Genomic DNA, 18,237 nt, shown 5'->3' with positions numbered 1-18,237 from the left:
TATTATTATTTAATATTTATGAGTCCAATATGGTTTTAAAAAGGTTTTTGATTTGATAAATTATGATTTATAAATGATTTATAAAGTTCAAGTGGTATGACCCTAAGGTTAAGTGGTTTTAGAAAATGAGGTATCAGGACTTCATTTCTATAAACCGAACCATAAGTATTTTATAAATATTTACTGAGTGCCATTAGGTGGTATTAAATTTTCGTTGAAAAATTTTAACATTTCGATAGTTAATTAATTAAAAGGATTAAATTGTAAAAGTTGAAAAAGTCAATCACTATTTGATATGATTGATTAAATGGCTTAGTGAATGAAATTATATGGACTAATATGGTGAATATACCACACTACATATGAGTGGGTGGTTGGCTTTGTCTTATTATGAATATATGTATGTTTTATTAATTAAAATAAAACAAATTAAAAGGTAAATAATTAAAATAAAATATATCATCTTTTCCTTTTTATGATTTTGTCGAGTTTGAGAAAGGAAAAATCCGTTGTTGTACCTTCAAGCTTCGGCCAAGCTTCATAGGTTGCATGTAAGTCCGTTTTAGTCCCGTTTCTAGTAATTTTTATGTTTTCGGGATCCTTGCAATTAGGTCTAGCTATCACGTATCTTCGATTTTAAAACTGTTAAAAATTTTGAATGTTTCCATTGATAAGTCTTGTGATTTTTTTTATGTTAGATGATAAATTTGGAATGTTGATTGATATTTAAAAGTATTTTGTTAAGTGATTTTGATGAATTTTTTTATTAGGGACTAATTTGTTAAACTAATAAAAGTAAAAGGATTTAATGTGAAATTGTTGCATAAATGGGCTGTTTTGGATACAATGAACATTTGGCTAAGCTCAATTTAGGGTAAAATTGTTAATTTGCATGTTTTTAGCTCGAGACTAAATTGAATAAAAATAAAACTTTAGGGTAATTTTATAAAAATTCAAAAATGACTAAATTGTATGAAATGAATTTTTGTTGTTTTCTAGATTAATATATTGAAGGAAATTATTAATTTAGATCAAGATCGGGTGGAAAATTGAAGAAAATGGAATATTACCAAAATGCCCCTAAACTTTGGTATTTCTGCAATTTAGCCAGGTAAGGTCGTATGAACTGTATTCTGTATAATTTTTATTAAATTGAATGTTAATATGTAATTATATTGTTATTAAATCAATATATATATGTTAGTATGCAATTTATAATGTTATGAAACGACGTAAATCCAACGACGTATGGTAATTACGGAGCCCCATTTGAACCTTAGGAATTCATAGGACACAAATGGCATGTTAGTAAGGTTTACATGCTTCGGGTGCTGGTCTTGAATGTCCTACCAATGGCTGAGGTCTGGCATGTGTTGCGGATACTCCACAACTCGTGTGAGCAGCATCATGTAGCTACGTTCCGACCCACAGCTCATGTGAGCAGGCCCATTTTCACAGCTCATGTGAGCATTCTGATTTATAGCTCATGTGAGAATACATGTACAAGAATTAATGGATTATAGTTATACGAGTTAGCACACTATGTGTGAGCTATCCCGGGTATCCAATGACATTCTAAATGGTTCAACGGGCACTATTCAAATTTAAAATGGCAAGAGGACGATATGAATTATAACATGTACATGTGTGAACATCCTTGATATTATGGTACATAAAAATTATGTAAGTTGAGATGAGTAATAAACTCAAGTGTTACATGTTGAGAATAAATGGTTATCCTGGTTGAATTTATATGAAATATGTTCAAGTATGCTAACATCTGTTGTTGTTTGATGCTTAAGCATGTGTCACGCTATTGGTTGAATGGTATTATGCTTACTTATAAGTTATGCATTGAAATGGTAAGTGTCCAAATGGAAACATGCTTGTGTTCATGAAAGAGTGGTAAGGTTTAAATTATATAATTTCTTATGAAATGGTTTATCATGTGGTTAATTCCAAAAGAACTATGTTTAAATGCACTAGCTTGTGGCTATGGTTGATGATATACTTATGTCCTATGTTATGCATATGAAACGGGTGTGGAAAGGTACGTAATGAAATAGTAAGTCCATACTTGAAGTGTAAAATGATGAAAAAGAGAATGATGAGTTGAATTGATGTTGTTATTTAAGCTAAAGAAAGTAAATACAATGGAAAGTAATGAATGCAAATGAAAATAAGAAAATTTAAAAGGGTTTAAAGTTTTATAAAATCCTATTATGCTAGGGATGATATGTATATGTGATGCTGTGGATTTATTCACTTTGAGAGTTGTTGAATATTGTTTCATGAATCTTGCGATATTGGTATAAGATTATTCTTGATATGTATAAATTTCATATTTAAAATGGATTGATATGAGTAAAGTTTATACGAGCTTACTAAGCATTCATTTCTTACGTAGTTATTTTTCCTTTACTTTTCAGATTATTGGAAGCTCGATCAAGTTGGAAGTTCGTCGGAGATCTATCACACTATCTCACGATTATATCGGTGGAGTTTGATGTCTTGATTAAGGTTATAATGATATGTATAAGTGGACTTATGGTTGATGATTAGTTGAATGTCAGTTGATGAGTTTGGCATGTATATATCATTTTGAATGATGCAGACTTGGTACATTTGGTGCCTTATTGATATGTGTTAATTTGATAATGTGTTAAAGCATGTTTGACTGGCCAAAGTGATATATGATGAATTGACCTCAACATGGTCAAGATATGGTATGCTTTGGAAATATTTTGAATAGATGTGCATAATTGAAATATGGTTTTTATACATGTTGATTGTTGGAACAATTAAAATATGGTTAGGTTTGTGTCATTTAGATGGTCTTATGATGGTCGTTTTTATAGTCTTTATGATGCTTAGATGATGGAAGTTGAACATGGTCATTTTCGTACGAAAAATGTAGTTGGCATATATGGCTTATGATGCTAAATGTTAAATGGTAAATTTGGTACTTTTGGTATGAATTTTACAGGTAAACAAAGTGGTAAGTTATGGTCAAATATGTGTAAGCTAGAAATATGTATATTTGGAATGCATGAAAATTATAATTCAAATGATAAGTTCTAATGACAAGGTATAAGATAAGCATGGTATGTTTTAAAATGGGTAGCAAGGTGATCAATTATGCATATGTGTTGTTACGCTGAGTGCTTGCTTTGAGGTGCCTTTTGGGCATATTGGTTGTTTGAACATGTACCTTATTTGGATAGCTTGTTGTTGCATGGTTGATGCACTTTAGGATGCTTGTTTATATGTGGAAATTTGGTTGTAGGTATGTGCTTGAATGGGTCAGAAAAAGAGCTAGGAAATGGCCTATTTTTCGTCCACACGGGCATGTGTCTCAGCCATGTGTGACACACAGCCAAGCGACACGACCGTGTGTCCCCTGTAGCTTTCAAAGGGTTGCAAGTCAAGCTGTTACATGGCTTAGCACACAGCCTGGCACACCGGCGTGTGAGGTCATTTTGAAGGGTACACGACTTGGCACATGGGCGTGTGGCTTGGTTGTGTGACCTAAGTCAATGAGTTACATGGAAAAAGGGTGGGACACAACCGTGTGTCCCTACTTCGAATGTCCACACAGCCTGAGACATAGGCGTATCTCTCAACCGTGTGAGTCACACGGCCTGGCAACATGGCCGTGTGATCCTTGTAGTTTTTAAAATTTTCATCTTTTTCTGAAAAATTCTATATGTTTTCGATTTAGTTCTGACTTATTTCTAATGTATTTTAAAGGTCTCGAGGACTCGTATAAGGGATGATATGCATGTTATTGATTGGTTTTTCTATGATTAATGATATGAATTAAAATGTTTTAAAATTTTTTGTTAGTCTTGAAATGTAAACTTCGGTAATGCTCTATAACCCCATTCTAGTGACAAATACGGGTTAGGGGTGTTACACGTGGTGCGTACCGGATGGTTTGGGTAGGAACTTTTGCATTGCATCATTTGCATCACCCCATGCTCATACACCATTCATCATTGATTTGATAATGGCTATGTAACGATATGAAATTTCAATGATGGTTTTGTTTTCAACTATTAATGCTAATAAGCTTCACTGTATTTGATATTTATGTTTGTTTAAATAACTATTCGACTCACATTGAGCTTTCATAAGTTCACTCCCCCATAGCGTTCAAGTTTTCAGGTAAACCTCAAAACTAGGACTAGAACCGGACCCAGCATACGGAGAATCACCTTGGACCTTGAGCTATTTTGAATAAGAATTATTAAGTCTCTATTGGTTTTAATTTGTAATTTTAATTTTTTTGATCTGTGGCTTGGTAACTTTTCATTTGGGGATTTTTGCATGCATGGATTACTCAAACATTATAATCGGAAAACGCATGATATCTAGCTTAAGTAAAATTTGACATTGTTCCCTAATTTCTATTGCATTGTAAAGAAATCATTTAAAAAAACATATCGATAAGGCAACCAGGTTTCCAAAATGACATGAATAATGATTTTTTTTCGGCTGTATTAGTTAACATCAAGTTTTTAAAAGTAAAGTGACGAAAAATGATTTTTCTAAAACAACACTATTAATAATAAAATGAGTTTCAGTACTGATGACCTAATAAACGAATTTTTAAACTAACTCAAAGTACAACTATGATTCTTTTTCTCTAAAATGAGTTTATTAAGGTCTTCAAAAGTAATGTAAGTTAGCTTAGCCACTTTGGTGGCTAATGTAGCCTTCTCAATATAGCCATAACATCTAGGTCAGGTTAAGGAGGTTACACTTCTAGTCATTTGCAAACACTTTACTACAGACTCTCACTAGGTTTATATGAACTCATGTGTGTTTTCTCTTAAATGTAGGGTCAAGGAAAGACTTAAGAATCGTTTGGAAGGATCATGTCAAACATTGTCAAGTCATATGCGAAGGGTTTCGTGACTGTATCATGCATATAAAGAGACACCCCTAGAGGCCACTCCTCATAGATTACTTTATCATCTGTAGTATAGTCTCAAATTAAAATTTGTAAATACTTATGCATGTTTAATAAGGTATAATGACCGTAAGAATTTAGTGCTTATATGATAAGGAATATCATAAGAGTTTAAACTTGGGATCTGACCTTATTCCTAAAACTAAGTAAGATTGACTAGTAACAATGTATGTATAATTTGGTATTATCTAAGTCTGTAAATAAATCAGGTTAGAAAAATTGTTAAGTTATTCGGATTGTTGATGATACTTGGTACCCGAACCCAATGATCAGATCCGGTATAGGGTGTTACAAGGCATGTGCTTACTGTTTTATAAGTCTTAATGTTGGTAGCCCTAAGTTTTGAGACTTGGCACATAAGTCTCAATATTGTACCATTCTCAAAACGTCTGTTAGAATCCAAGACTTGAAGGACTAAGTCTCAAGACTTGGCCTAAGGAATGCATTTTAAGGCTTACAAACAATTTTGAAAGGACTTGGAGTTGCTTAAAAACATTTATGACTTGTCTATGTCAATTGAGAACATTATTTTTCAATACAAAACACTTAACATTAAATTATGTATATTTGATTGAGAAATTTTGAAATTTATTATGTTATATTAAAATATTTGAAAATCGAAGATAGACAAAAATAATTTATTAAATTTAAATTTATATAAATTAATAAGTATTTAGTATTTAGTATTTAAATGTTGTTGATTTTAGAATAAATTTATATTATGTAAACTATTCTTTTAAATATTTATAAATTTAATTTTATTAACAAAATAATAAAATTTAGATTTAAATAAGATAGCACTATTATTTAAAAGTCTATAGTAACTTTGGTTTTACACTTGGTTTGTGTCCATGAGGTGCAAAGTTGGAAAGGGCAAAGAAATAAAAGTAATAATATTAATTCATCATGATCTTTTTAGAGAATACAAATAGTTAAAATGGACTTAATAGGTTGGGTTCCGATGTGTTAATTTTTAAATTAAAATAGTACATTTAATCAAACAAGTAATAATTTAAAATAAATTTAGAAAAGAATGTTGATGTTTTTATAAAAGGGAGTGATTCACTCGTATAAATGTAAAATATAAATAGTTTTATACATTTTATAATTTTTGTATGATTAATATTTTAACAATTTCAATGTTATACTTTATGTTTCATTCATATCAAATATGTCAAGTTTTGAATAAATTAAAATGCCTAACTATTTGTTTCGGTAAAATAAATTAAACATTAAATATATATTAACAAATGCAACATTAAGGATCGATGTGATAAAGATATTGAAGCGATTTAAAATTTTCATGTATTATAAGTATAATTATACTAATAAATTTAAAGATTAGTTTATTCTTTTTATCCAACTATTGTTAAAATATTAATAATTCAAAAAATTCTAAAAGAATATGAAAGCTAACCTGAAAAAAATCAGCTAATTTAATATTTTCAATGGTTTAAAATTCTAAACTCCTTTGATGATCCATAATAAGAAAAGAATGAAATTCATTTGTATAAAAAAAACTAAAATGATAACCAAATAACTAGTTACTGGTAACTTAATGTAAAATTTTATAATTATTTTTATTTTATTTAACATTATATTAGATTTTAAGACTTGAAATAATTTTTAAATAGCATATAAAATAAAATTATAGTTATTAAATTTACATTGACCGAACAATTTAATTACTTAGATGGAAGATTTGAGGATAAAATTAAATGCACCACCGTAAGGTTAGGTAGGTATACTCTCAATCTCAAAGCGGCAAACAAATTAAGAGATAGGTAAAATACTGCTGACTAACTTCTAAAATAAGTACGAAAATAAATCCATCAAAAAATTTACTTAAAAGAAGTTGAGGTGACTTTAGGCCTGAATTTACCGAACAAAAATCAAATCAAATCCCTTTGACAACTATCACGGCAAAAATTCCGTTTTATTTAATAACTATTCGAAAAATATTACAGTATTAACTAGTATAGCGCTTACTCGCTGGGCCAGGGTAGATAGTGGAGGAGACAATCAAACATATGATAAGAAACACGAGAGCACACGACTTTATAGCACTTAGTAGAAAAACGAAAGGAAGGATTCGTACTACCTCTTTGACAATTAATTAACAAAAACATGCATGTCTTATTATATAGTCATCTTAATTTGCTTTACTGGAAAGGGCAAAGAAGCACTAAACAAGGATAATCTATTTTATTTAAGCGCGGTCCAGGACAACTGGAATGCTCTGCTCATGCCTGAAAAAATTGCCGGGATCAACTTTGCTTTTTATTTTTACCAATCTTCGGAAATTGCCCTTGAAATACATGGCGCCCCAAACACTAGCCTCGGTGTAGCTAGCGTTGTTGTGGTTCATTCCCAAATCAAGGTCTCTGTAATTGACATATGCCCCCCTGGGAGATGTGGGAACATAAGCACTCATGTAATCATACAGCCCCTTAATCCAATCCATGTGCTTTCGGGTGGCGTCCTTGCTTCCCTCGTACCATGAGGTCACGTACTGGATTTTGAATAAGTTACCTTTTCTGTGAGGGAAAGGAATTGCAGAATCCGAAATGTTTGCCATCATTCCTCCGTAAGGGTTCCATATCATCAACGGAGACTCTTCTTCCAACAACATTTCCCACAGCTTCTCAAGAGCGGTTTCAGGGATAGGTTGTTGCACAAAATCAGATTTGGCTTTGAAATAATTCTTGAATAAAGACTTTCCTTCTAGCAGTACTTCTGGAGGTGTTTCACTTGGGAACCCAGCTATGTAGAGCACAGATTTTATCCAGCTTGTTTCGATACAGTCTTTTCGCGCTAAACCCAACTCCGGGAAGCTTTGGTCCATTACTTGGAGGAGCCTCTCAGCATCTCCTAGGTACAGGGCATTGTAGGCTGTTGTCACTGTTCTCTTGCCTTTTAGGCTTGTTTTTGTCACTTGAATGACGACTCTGATGAAAAGATCATCATCCAGCTTATCTGCAACTTGCTGCCATCTATACAGGATCTTTGTGGCACCTTGTTCCAAGGTCTTCGGAACTGTGAAAACAGTTACTGTTTCTGGAACAGCAACCAGCTTTATCTTCCATGCGAGGATGACACCGAAGCTTGCTCCTCCACCTCCTCTGATTGCCCAAAACAGATCTTCGCCCATGGCTGCTCTGTCGAGGATTTCGCCATTAACATCAACAATTCGAGCATCAAGGACATTGTCCGCACCAAGACCGTACTTTCTCATCATGGAACCATATGCACCTCCTGTTATGTGTCCACCAATGCCTAGGCTTGAGCAAAGACCGGCAGGGAAGCCATGAGTCTTGCTTTTCTCAGAGATTCTATAATAAACTTCCCCCACCGTGGCACCAGCTTGCACCCAAGCACTATTGTCATCGACATCGACATTAATGGACCGAAGCTGGTTAAGATCTATCAAAATGAAAGGTGTCTCTATTTCAGATGCATATGAGAGGCCCTCATAGTCATGTCCTCCGCTGCGGAATCTTAGGTGAATTGCAAGCCTTTTTGCACAAATAACAGCAGATTTGGCATGAGACTCATAGACAGGTATGAAGATAAATTCGGGCTTTGGCACTAACGGCATCAAGTACCTGAGGTTTTGTGCAGTGGAGTTGAGGACAGAAGTAAATGAAGAGTTGGTTTGGGAGCAAAAAGCAGAGATGGGAATGGGATGCTCAGAATTGGCATCAAGGCATTGCATGAAGTTTTCTTGAACCGACTTTGAAGTTGCCGAGAAAGCTGAAAGCAGGACTAGAAGTAGTGGAAGAATCATAGTGCTAGAAAATGCCATTCTCACGCTTTAATTCTGTTGTAAGAAGCTATTCTTATAGAGGACCTATGATATTCTTTGATCGACCAACACGTGTGAGTGAGCTAATCCTAACGTCATGACTGGGTTAAAGACTGGTTACAAAAAACTTCCACTTAAAAGCCTATTTTAAAAATGTTTTTCGAAATTTTTTTTGGAATAAAAGTATTTCTAATCAAATAATTTTTGTAGAGAAAATTTTTTTCTCTTAAATTATATTGACTCAAAAACATCTTTTTCACAATTTAAAAATTTTAGGCTCTCTCTAAAAATGTTTTTTTCCTTAAACGTAATTTATATTTCTATGTTTGTTTTTACACTATGTTTCGATTGAGAAATACAAAAAAAAAAAAAAGAGTCGAGTAATTTCCCTTATTTGAATAGTGTATTTTTTAAATATGAAAAAAAATTGAAAACACCGTGTCGAATCCATTTTTATAAAATTTGAAAAATGGGTATCGATTTTGAAAATGGAACTGGAGTCGCCACCGATATTTTATTGAGGTGTGATCGGATCATCTTGAAAATCATTTTAGGTCTGCGAATTTTGAGAGAAGAAAAAAAAAGGTTCGGGAGTCGGTTACGCACGAGGAAGGGTTAGCACCCTCGTGACGCCCAAAATTGGTACTGAATTGATTGTTTAATGTCTTAGTGTCGAAACTTTGAAAAGATTTTAAAATACGATCCCTTGAAAAGAAAACTTGAGTAAGATGATTTGGACGATGAGATTCATTTATTTCGAAGACATAAAACGTCACGCTCGGTAAGTTAGAGTGCAACATTTTAAACCCTCAAAATTAAGTTTATTTTTTTTTACTTTTAAAATCTATGCATTTGAGAAGGATATTCGACTATTTGGGTCAAATGAAAAAATCAAAACCCAGTAAGTTAGGGCTCGATTTCACAAAATTCCTAAATATCAAATATTGCCTTTATTTTCATTTATTAGAAAAATTCTCGTCTCGAGAGAACAATATGTCATATCCAATGCGTTAGGACATCACATATTGAATTCCCGAAAATGAGCTTTTATTTGGAAACCATAAGGTTTTGATTAAAGCATATCCTTGATTATTTAGGTTCAACGAGGAAAAAATTGGAACCCAATACGTTGGGGCTCAATCTTTTCGAAGATTCCAAATGCCGAGTATTTTGAAGATTTATGTGTAAAACGATTTCGATGTTTTTCTAAACAAATGTAATGCGATTGAATGGTGGTGCATAATCCAAAATGATAATTCGTAAATTACGATACATGCTAGTGGACACAAATAAATCAATAAATATCAACAAAACAAATGCCATACACATAAAGGTAATAATCTCACACCATGCACTATTTAAATACTAACATTAATGATTAAAGACGAAAGAATTAAATAATACGAAGAAAGTTAAAATGTAATAATCATAATACTAATTTCAAAATGGTAACAAAACATTTTAAACTAAATAGCATTTAAAATAAGTTACGTGAAACAATTTAAATAAATGGTAAAAGATTCTAAATAAGTGGTACATGAAAAGGAGTTTTAAATATTAATATAAATTGATTTAAAACAAATAGTATAAAATAATTTTAAAATTAATATATAAAGCGACTAAAAATAAAATAGTATATAAATAACTTAAAATAAATCATTTACCAAACAAGTTAAAATGACATATAACGAGTTAAATATAATATACAAAAGAGGAAATTTTAAAATAAATCAATTTAAGGATAATCACATTTAAAATAACATATATAAAAACAATTTAAACTATATCATATATATATCAAAATAGGTGCTATACAAAAGTTTAAAATAATGCAAAGAAATAGAAAATAAAATGGTTTAAAATGAAAAATGTATTAAAACAATTTAAATAAGGATTAAGGATCGAATTGAAACTATGAAGTACTAGAACAGAGGTTAAACGCAAAAATCCTATCTGGCAATCAAGTCAGATCATTGGAAACGGCGTCGTTTGTCTTTGGATCGAAATGAAAATAAAATTGAATTATGCGGCGAAATAAAAAAAAACAAAAAGATTAAACTGCAGTCAATCAAAAAATAGAAGGACCAAATGCATAAATAGGCCATTGAAACAAAACGCGCGGATCCTTCCCGGGTCAGGTCACCGCGCGGGATGTGGGGACTAAAACGGCGCCGTTTCTTTCAGCAAATAAATGCTAAAGTTAAGCCTAAAGTCAACAGATTTTTAATCATTTTTACAAAAAACCTATGGAACCCTAGAAAAAAAAAATAAGATCTCCTCCCCTCTGTGCGTCGTTCACCCAACCGACGTTTGGAGGTCCCGATTCCTTGCCCGCCTCCGATTGCGACGGAGGGAGCAAAAAATCGACCACCAGGTACGCTCTTTACTTTCTAATCTCTTCTCCTTTCTCCCGATTTATGAACACAGATATAAGCAACGGAAAGAAAAAAAATGAATAACCAGTGAAACGAAAGGAAAAGAAACCCAAAAAATCACCTTTTTTGTATTTTGATTTTTTTTTTTGTATTGATTCTGTGTGTGTGTGGGTAACCCCCTTTTACAATGCATATATATGGCTTTTTTCTTTTAGCCAGAAAACATGAAAAGAAAAAAAACCCGAAAAAAATTCCAAAAGAAAAATGTTTTTCCTCTTTGTTGTTGCTGCTGCTGTCTGTTTGTCTTCTCTTGCAGGTATGGGTACGCGTGGTGTGGCTTGACATGTACGGAGGCAGAGGTTGGTGTGGAGCGGCTCGGAGGCGTGGCTCGGTTGGGTCTGTTGTGCGAGAGAGTTGCGGCACCTAGGGTTTCTGGAAGCTATTTAGGGTTATCAGTGTTTGGGCTTATTGGGCCTGGTGTAATTGGGTTTAATTTTAGTGAGTTTGGGTTTTAATTGGGTTTGGTATAATTTTGGGCCTTGAATTTTTTGGTTTGTAACTGGACATTTTTGGACATTTAATTTTTTTGGTTTTTATTATTTATAATTATATTTTTTATTTTGTTTATTTATTTGATTTGGGCCGGGCAGAATTAGGGTATTACAGCTGCCCCTCTTTGCTCATTGTCGTGTAACGGGAATGAAGCAAAGACTAAAAAATGACCAATTTTGCCCGGTCGAGTTGGACCTTGGTGCTCTTCTTCTCCGAGTTGCCACACTCCATCCTACTCCATCTTCAGAGGTATAGGAATTGGTGCTTCGATCCACTCCACTGTAATATCACGGAGATAGGATTTGTAACTCGTAACTTTTGGAAAGTAAGATTCGCCGTTGTGGCTTTAATATGTTCTGTTGCATCACCTGAGAGGTAAGATTCGCTGTTGTAGCTTTAATATTTTGAACTGCAATGTCGGGGAAGCAAGATTCACCGATGTGGCTTTAATCTATTCTACTGCATCACTTGGGAGGTAAGATTCGCTGTTGTAGCTTTAATCTTTTGAACTGCAATGTCGGGGAAGCAAGATTCACCGATGTGGTTTTAATCTGTTCCACTGCATCACCTGGGAGGTAAGATCTGTAATTCTTCGGTCTATTCCACCGTGATCTCAGGAAGATAAGACCTGATGTGATCTACTGTACTGTAACTTCAGAGAGATAAGATCCTTTACTTTAATCCGCTCCGCTGTAATATCAGGGAGATAGGATTACTAGCTTCAATCTGCTCCACTGTAATCTCAGGGAGATAAGACCTGATGCGATCTACTCTACTGTAACTTAAGAGAGATAAGATCCTTTATTTTAATCCGCTCCACTGTAATCTCAGGGAGATAGGATTATCAGCTTCAATCCGCTCCGCTTTAATCTCAGGGAGATAAGATTTGTCACCTTCGATCTGCTCCACTACTGCTTAGGGAGACAAGATCTGCAATTTCCAACCTATTCCACTGCTGGTCGGGGACATAGGACTTATGGCTTAAATTTGTTTCCCTACTCCTGGGGAAGATAAGATTCGCCGTCTTTGATCCGCTCCGCTACTGCTCAGGGAGATAAGATCTGCAATTTCCAACCTATTCCACTGCTGGTCAGGGACATAGGACTGATTTCTTCTGTCTGCTCCACTACTGCTTAGGGAGATAAGACTCGATGTGATCTGCTCCACTGTCGACGCAGGAGGGCAATATCTGCTATCTTTAACCAGCTCCACTACAAACGATGGAGGCAAGGCTTCATTTTCGATCTGCTTCGCTGTTAACGCAGGAAGGCAAGATCTACTATCTTTAATCAACTCCACTACAACCGATGGAGGCAAGACTTCGTTTTCGATCTGCTTCGCTGTTAACGCAGGACGGTAAGATCTGCTTCTTTAACCAGCTCCAATGTAAACGATGGAGGCAAGACTTTGTTTTCGATCTGCTTCGCTGTTAATACAGGAAGGAAAAATCTGTTATCTTTAACCAGCTCCACTGCAACCGATGGAGGCAAGGCTTTGTTTTTGATCTTCACTGATCTGTTCTCTGGGGAACATGACCTGTACAATGAACCTAATTATGCCTAATGATTAGGATGGCATGATCAAAATGAATCAAATGCTCATAATAGACATGTGTGAATAGTGTTTTCATGAATGTAGAATTTTATTTTTTGAGAATAATCCCGCTTAGGTTGTCATTACTCGAAGTTTATTAAGGCTTTGCGACTGACGTGCTGTAACGCCTTTTCGCCTGACCAGCTTCTTCAAAGAATCACTTAGTCAGATTGCCCCATTGTAAACCTTAAAGTTTAATCCATTGGGGCGCAAAATTTGTACCATCATTCTCCCACTGTAAACCAAGGGAAGAAATATGGCTTTTCCTCAATCCTCTCTTATCCAATTCAGGGATACAGGATCTGAATCGTTCTAGTTTCTAACACCATTCTCAGGGTGTCATACCAAAGACTTATGCGCAGATGAAAGCTCTCTTCTCCGAGGTAACCTCTTCCTCTTGCCTGGTGATCATTGCTTGCTTGTTTACTTAAGCTTTGTCACCAACATGGCGTCTTGTCAATCAACGCACTTGAAAATAAAAATCCAAAGAGAAAGTCTAAATTTAGACTATTCCTTCTCAAATTTCTGACCTTTAAATTTGGCGTGTTCTAAACAATAGTCCTGTTTCAGGCTCCTATATTATTTAGAAACTTTTCAGAGTAATATGCAAAACTTCCTTTCTGAAAGTTTTATTAGTCCATTAATCATTATTCCAATGCAACATGTTTGCAAAAAAAGGTCATAACAATGGGTAAGAGTAAAGTTGGTTCTGAGCATAGCTCGAAAGAACAAATATCGAAAATAGTAAAGAAGGATGACAATTGAGAATGTATATCTTGGAAAAGAAAAAGGTATTCCAAGAACAACAAATAATATGAGAATTGGGTGCCCCAGATATCGTAGCTTGAAATTCTCTGTACAAACTTTCTGAAGACCATTTTGAGTTGGACATGTGCTTAGGAGATCTACAGCGCTCTGTCGATGCCCCAAGATGTCGCCTATCCTTTCCTGTTGATTCAGGCATAGCAAGATCACCACATGCCCCAATATGATCAAAATTCGAATCGCTCTAATCGCTTCATGCCCCCATTCCAAACAATATTTGAGCCGCCCTTTTCGGGTTTTCAATTCAAATCCCCTTTGGCCTAAGGTGCCCTTTGCGGGTTTTCCCCTTGGCCTCTCCGTCATTTATTTTCATTTTTCATTCTCATTTTTTTATTTTTTTGGTTCAGAGTGCCCTTTTCGGGTTTTCACCTTGGTCCTTTTCTTCTTCTTTGAACGAAGTATTTCTTGACTGGATCCGAGTTTACAGGATTCGGTGAGTTTTACCATCTATCCTACTCAAGATCAAAGCTTCTCCGAAAAAGGCCTTTGGCATCCATTTTCCTCTAAAATCCTTTTGTGTAGGAAGAATCTTTCTCCAAATTAGGTTCCCCTTGTGGAATTCTCTGAGGCAAACCTTTTGATTGTAGGCTCACATTATTTGCCTTTGGTACATCTGACTGTACTGAATAGCTTTTACCCCTTTTCCTAGGTCCAACTAATCACATCGCAATTGGATCCTTCCAACTCTAATACCCGGAGGGAGGGGATTTCAGTAGGTAAAAACTACCTCAACCCCGTAAACCAAAGAGAAAAACGTTGCTCTGGTATAAATCTTGATAGATGTTCGGCAAGCAAGGAGGGCAAATGGTAATTTTGCCAGTCTCAGTCATTTTTCAATTTTCTTGTTGTTCATCTCTAGCCAATTTGGTGACGAATCGTGGTGTCTGCTTCTGAGTTGATTTCAGACCTCAACTATCATGCTATTGTTTAAGCTCAATGCATTCTCTAATACCCTCTTCTCTGAAATTTTGTATCGGTATACGATGACTTTAGCCCATGAAGTAGCCTCTAATGATCTCAAAAATAAAGAAATGCTCATTATAAGTCTTCGATAATGGTGATGCCCAAGCCCCATCTTGCTCAAAATTTGAGTCGCCCTTTTCGGGTTTTCAACTCAAATCCACATTTGGTCACAAAGTGCCCTTTTGCGGGTTTTCGCCTTGCCTCTCCTTTTTCCTTTTTCATTCTGATTTTTTCATCTTGATTTCTCTTTTTTCATTCTTCTTTCTTTTTCTCATTTTCATTTTGATCTTGGTTTTGATTTTTTTTTTCTTTTTTGATTTTGATTTTTTTTTGAATCTGAACCCTTTCGATCAGAATCAATGTTTTTATAGAAAAGATTTCTCAATTTCATCTTGTATGCGAAAAACCCTCTTTGGTATCAGGTTTCTTTCATAAAGCCTTCTGGGGTGAAACTACGATAGAAAACTTTGGATCCTCCTCTTCAATCAGGATAAAATCCAACAAAACTTGAAGAGATAGAAACTCGACTTCAAACGGGCAAAGAATTTTCATTACATCATTCACATTGCAAATTTTGTCATTGTTGTTGTGCAGATTTCATTATCAGCGCTTAACCCGGCATATCCTAGTATGATCCTACAAAGAAATCTTTGAACAAGGTCTTGCTTCATCTTTGAGGACAGGTCAATTCTAATCATTACCAAGCTCAGAATTCCTAATGATTCCTTGTGAGGCAGGATCCGTCTATCCTCCTGCTCAACCATCCTCAATAAGTCCAGAGGTAAGTTACAATCTTTGTCATTTTCAAAGTCCTGAGATCCCTCTGAACACATGCCTTGCTCAAAAGGAAAATCTGAGTCTGTAGCAGTGTCATTCATGTCATTGATATCTAAGGACCCATAATAAGCACTAAAGAATATACAAAAGAATGTATAAATTTATGAATAATTATTTATACAATATGATTATGAATGAATGATGGTTTGGAAGAAAATCCAAAAGAATGAAATAATATAGAATTATCCGTAAAGAATGAAAATATTGGCTCAAAAATAATCACAAAGATGTATTTCATTAAAATAATACGTTCAGACATAAGCCTATTTCAAAAAAGAGTTTCTATCATTTCTAGGCTAAAAACAACAAAAATGTTCTGAACATTACTTTAAAAAGCTCTAGAGACTATAGGGTTTTCTTCCGCAGTCGAATTGTTTAGAACACTCCAGATTTATAAGGGCAGATATTTAACAAGGTCTATTCTTCAGTTGCTTGTGCCTTGCATTCACTCTATTTATCAATTATGATTGGGTAATGGATTTTTTGCACTGGAGGAATCATCAAATTTAACGACGCCCATATTGATAAGCTTTTCAATCAGTTTCTTAAAGGCAATGCAGTTTTCTATGGAATGCCCCGCATTTCCCGCATGATATTCGCATTGTGCATTTGCGTCGTGCCATCTGGGGTACGGAGGCTGTGGAGGCTTTGTGTAGAGAGGGGCAACAATGCGCGCGTTGAATAGGCTTTGATACAGCTCCTTATACGACATCGGAATTGACGTGAACTAGAGGTTCTCAGTGCCTTGTTTCACATAAGATTATTGTCTTGATGAACCTTGTTGGCTAGCGACCCCTTTACCTGGATGACTTACTGACCTTAAGTGAGCTATGTTGTTCACCTCATTCTTGTCTTGATTGTACCATTTCGACGCTGCCCCAATGAGGCTATCCTGGAAACAATGTATTAATAGCTGATCATTGTTAATATACCCAGTCATTCTCCTACAGAACATGGTGATATGGGCTTCTGGGCAACTAGTCCCACTATATTTCTCAAATCCAAGCATCTTAAACTTGTGAGGGAGTACTAAGTCTGGAACCAAGCTCAGATCTTTCGCATCGATTCCATGGTGACTATCGGCGCTTTCCAGGGCTTTGAATTTTTCCTCCAACCATTTACACCTGTCCTCCCATTGTTTTGACAGTTCGACGTTTGCATTCTCTTTTTCAGCCATTTCATCAAAATCAGGAATAACAAGATTTACTGGGTTATCTCTAGGATTAGAACCTGATCCAGCCTCGGTCTGAATCTGCGTATGCAGAGGCGTAAAGGCTAGAGGATAGATAAGTCTATCCCTGTCTTCTTCTTCATCTTTAACCATATGACCCTTCCCCTTATTTACACCTTTAGTCAGTAGGTGGGTCAATTCAGCCATCGCATCTTTTTGAGAATTGATCAATTTTTCCGTTATGTCTTCTTGAATTTTATCTAGCCGCTCTTGCATTTGTACTTGTAACTGTTCTTGCATATTCTTTTGCATTTGCTCCAGTTTCTCTAATCTTTGATCCATTTCTTTCGTTTTTGGACGAGTACCGTATTGATGCTTAATAGATGAGCTTTTGTCGGTTTCCAGATTAGCTGAAATAAATTTTCTCAATTAGACCCTTTCAATGGACTTTAATGCATGTAATGCGAATGCATGAAATGTATGCCTAAAGAGACATTGATTTTGATTCAATTACATCTAGGAAACTTTTCTAAAAAGAAAATTCCTTTACATAAAACGGATACATGTACGGCCTCACCCTCATATTCCAAGAAACAACATCTATCTTTTTCTTCATGCGCATGTTTGAGATAATCTCACCAATTTCCAATAGATGCCACTGCTAGCTCACTTTCCTGGTCTTGGTCGCGATCCATCACCTGCCCATCTTCATGAAGCCCGTCAGCTTCTTTAAGGGGTTGGAACATCGAAGACTCTCAGACGATCGCCTTGAATCCTCAGGCCACGAAGCAAGGTCATGAACCCTTCCATCGCTCTTTTTGTGTTTCTCAGAATATATTCGGGAAGTTGTATTGTTTTCCACTTTATCAAGGAATTCGTATTCCATGACAAACTTTCTAATTTAGTAATTGGACTTGAATCAATATCTCTTTCCTAAGATGCAAATGCAATGCAATCATAATCAAAACACAACAAGAGGGGTTAGTACAAAATAGAAGCAAACAAGGAAAACAGAAAGTACCTAATTAGGTAATCACTAGGGATTTGGAGTGGCTCTACCTAGGTTAAGTTCCTAAGTCTTCTATATGAGGGTTGGTTCTACAGTCAAGGTACCCGAACCAGTAGATTCCTCGATCTTCAC

At 35.0% G+C, this 18,237-nt stretch overlaps 1 protein-coding gene across 1 annotated transcript; it reads right to left on the bottom strand.

The window, feature by feature from the left end:
* Nucleotides 1–7,006: 7,006 nt before the first annotated feature.
* On the bottom strand, nt 7,007–8,781 carry LOC105774153 (berberine bridge enzyme-like 13). Its single transcript, XM_012596533.2, has one exon. It carries the CDS (start codon nt 8,778–8,780, stop codon nt 7,185–7,187), a length of 1,596 nt encoding a protein of 531 aa, XP_012451987.1. The 5' UTR covers nt 8,781; the 3' UTR covers nt 7,007–7,184.
* Nucleotides 8,782–18,237: the final 9,456 nt, after the last annotated feature.

Source organism: Gossypium raimondii, chromosome 6 (genome assembly GCF_025698545.1).
Source record: "Gossypium raimondii isolate GPD5lz chromosome 6, ASM2569854v1, whole genome shotgun sequence".
In the NCBI taxonomy this organism is placed as follows: Eukaryota; Viridiplantae; Streptophyta; class Magnoliopsida; order Malvales; family Malvaceae; genus Gossypium; species Gossypium raimondii.
This window is presented reverse-complemented; position numbering and strand designations above follow the sequence as displayed.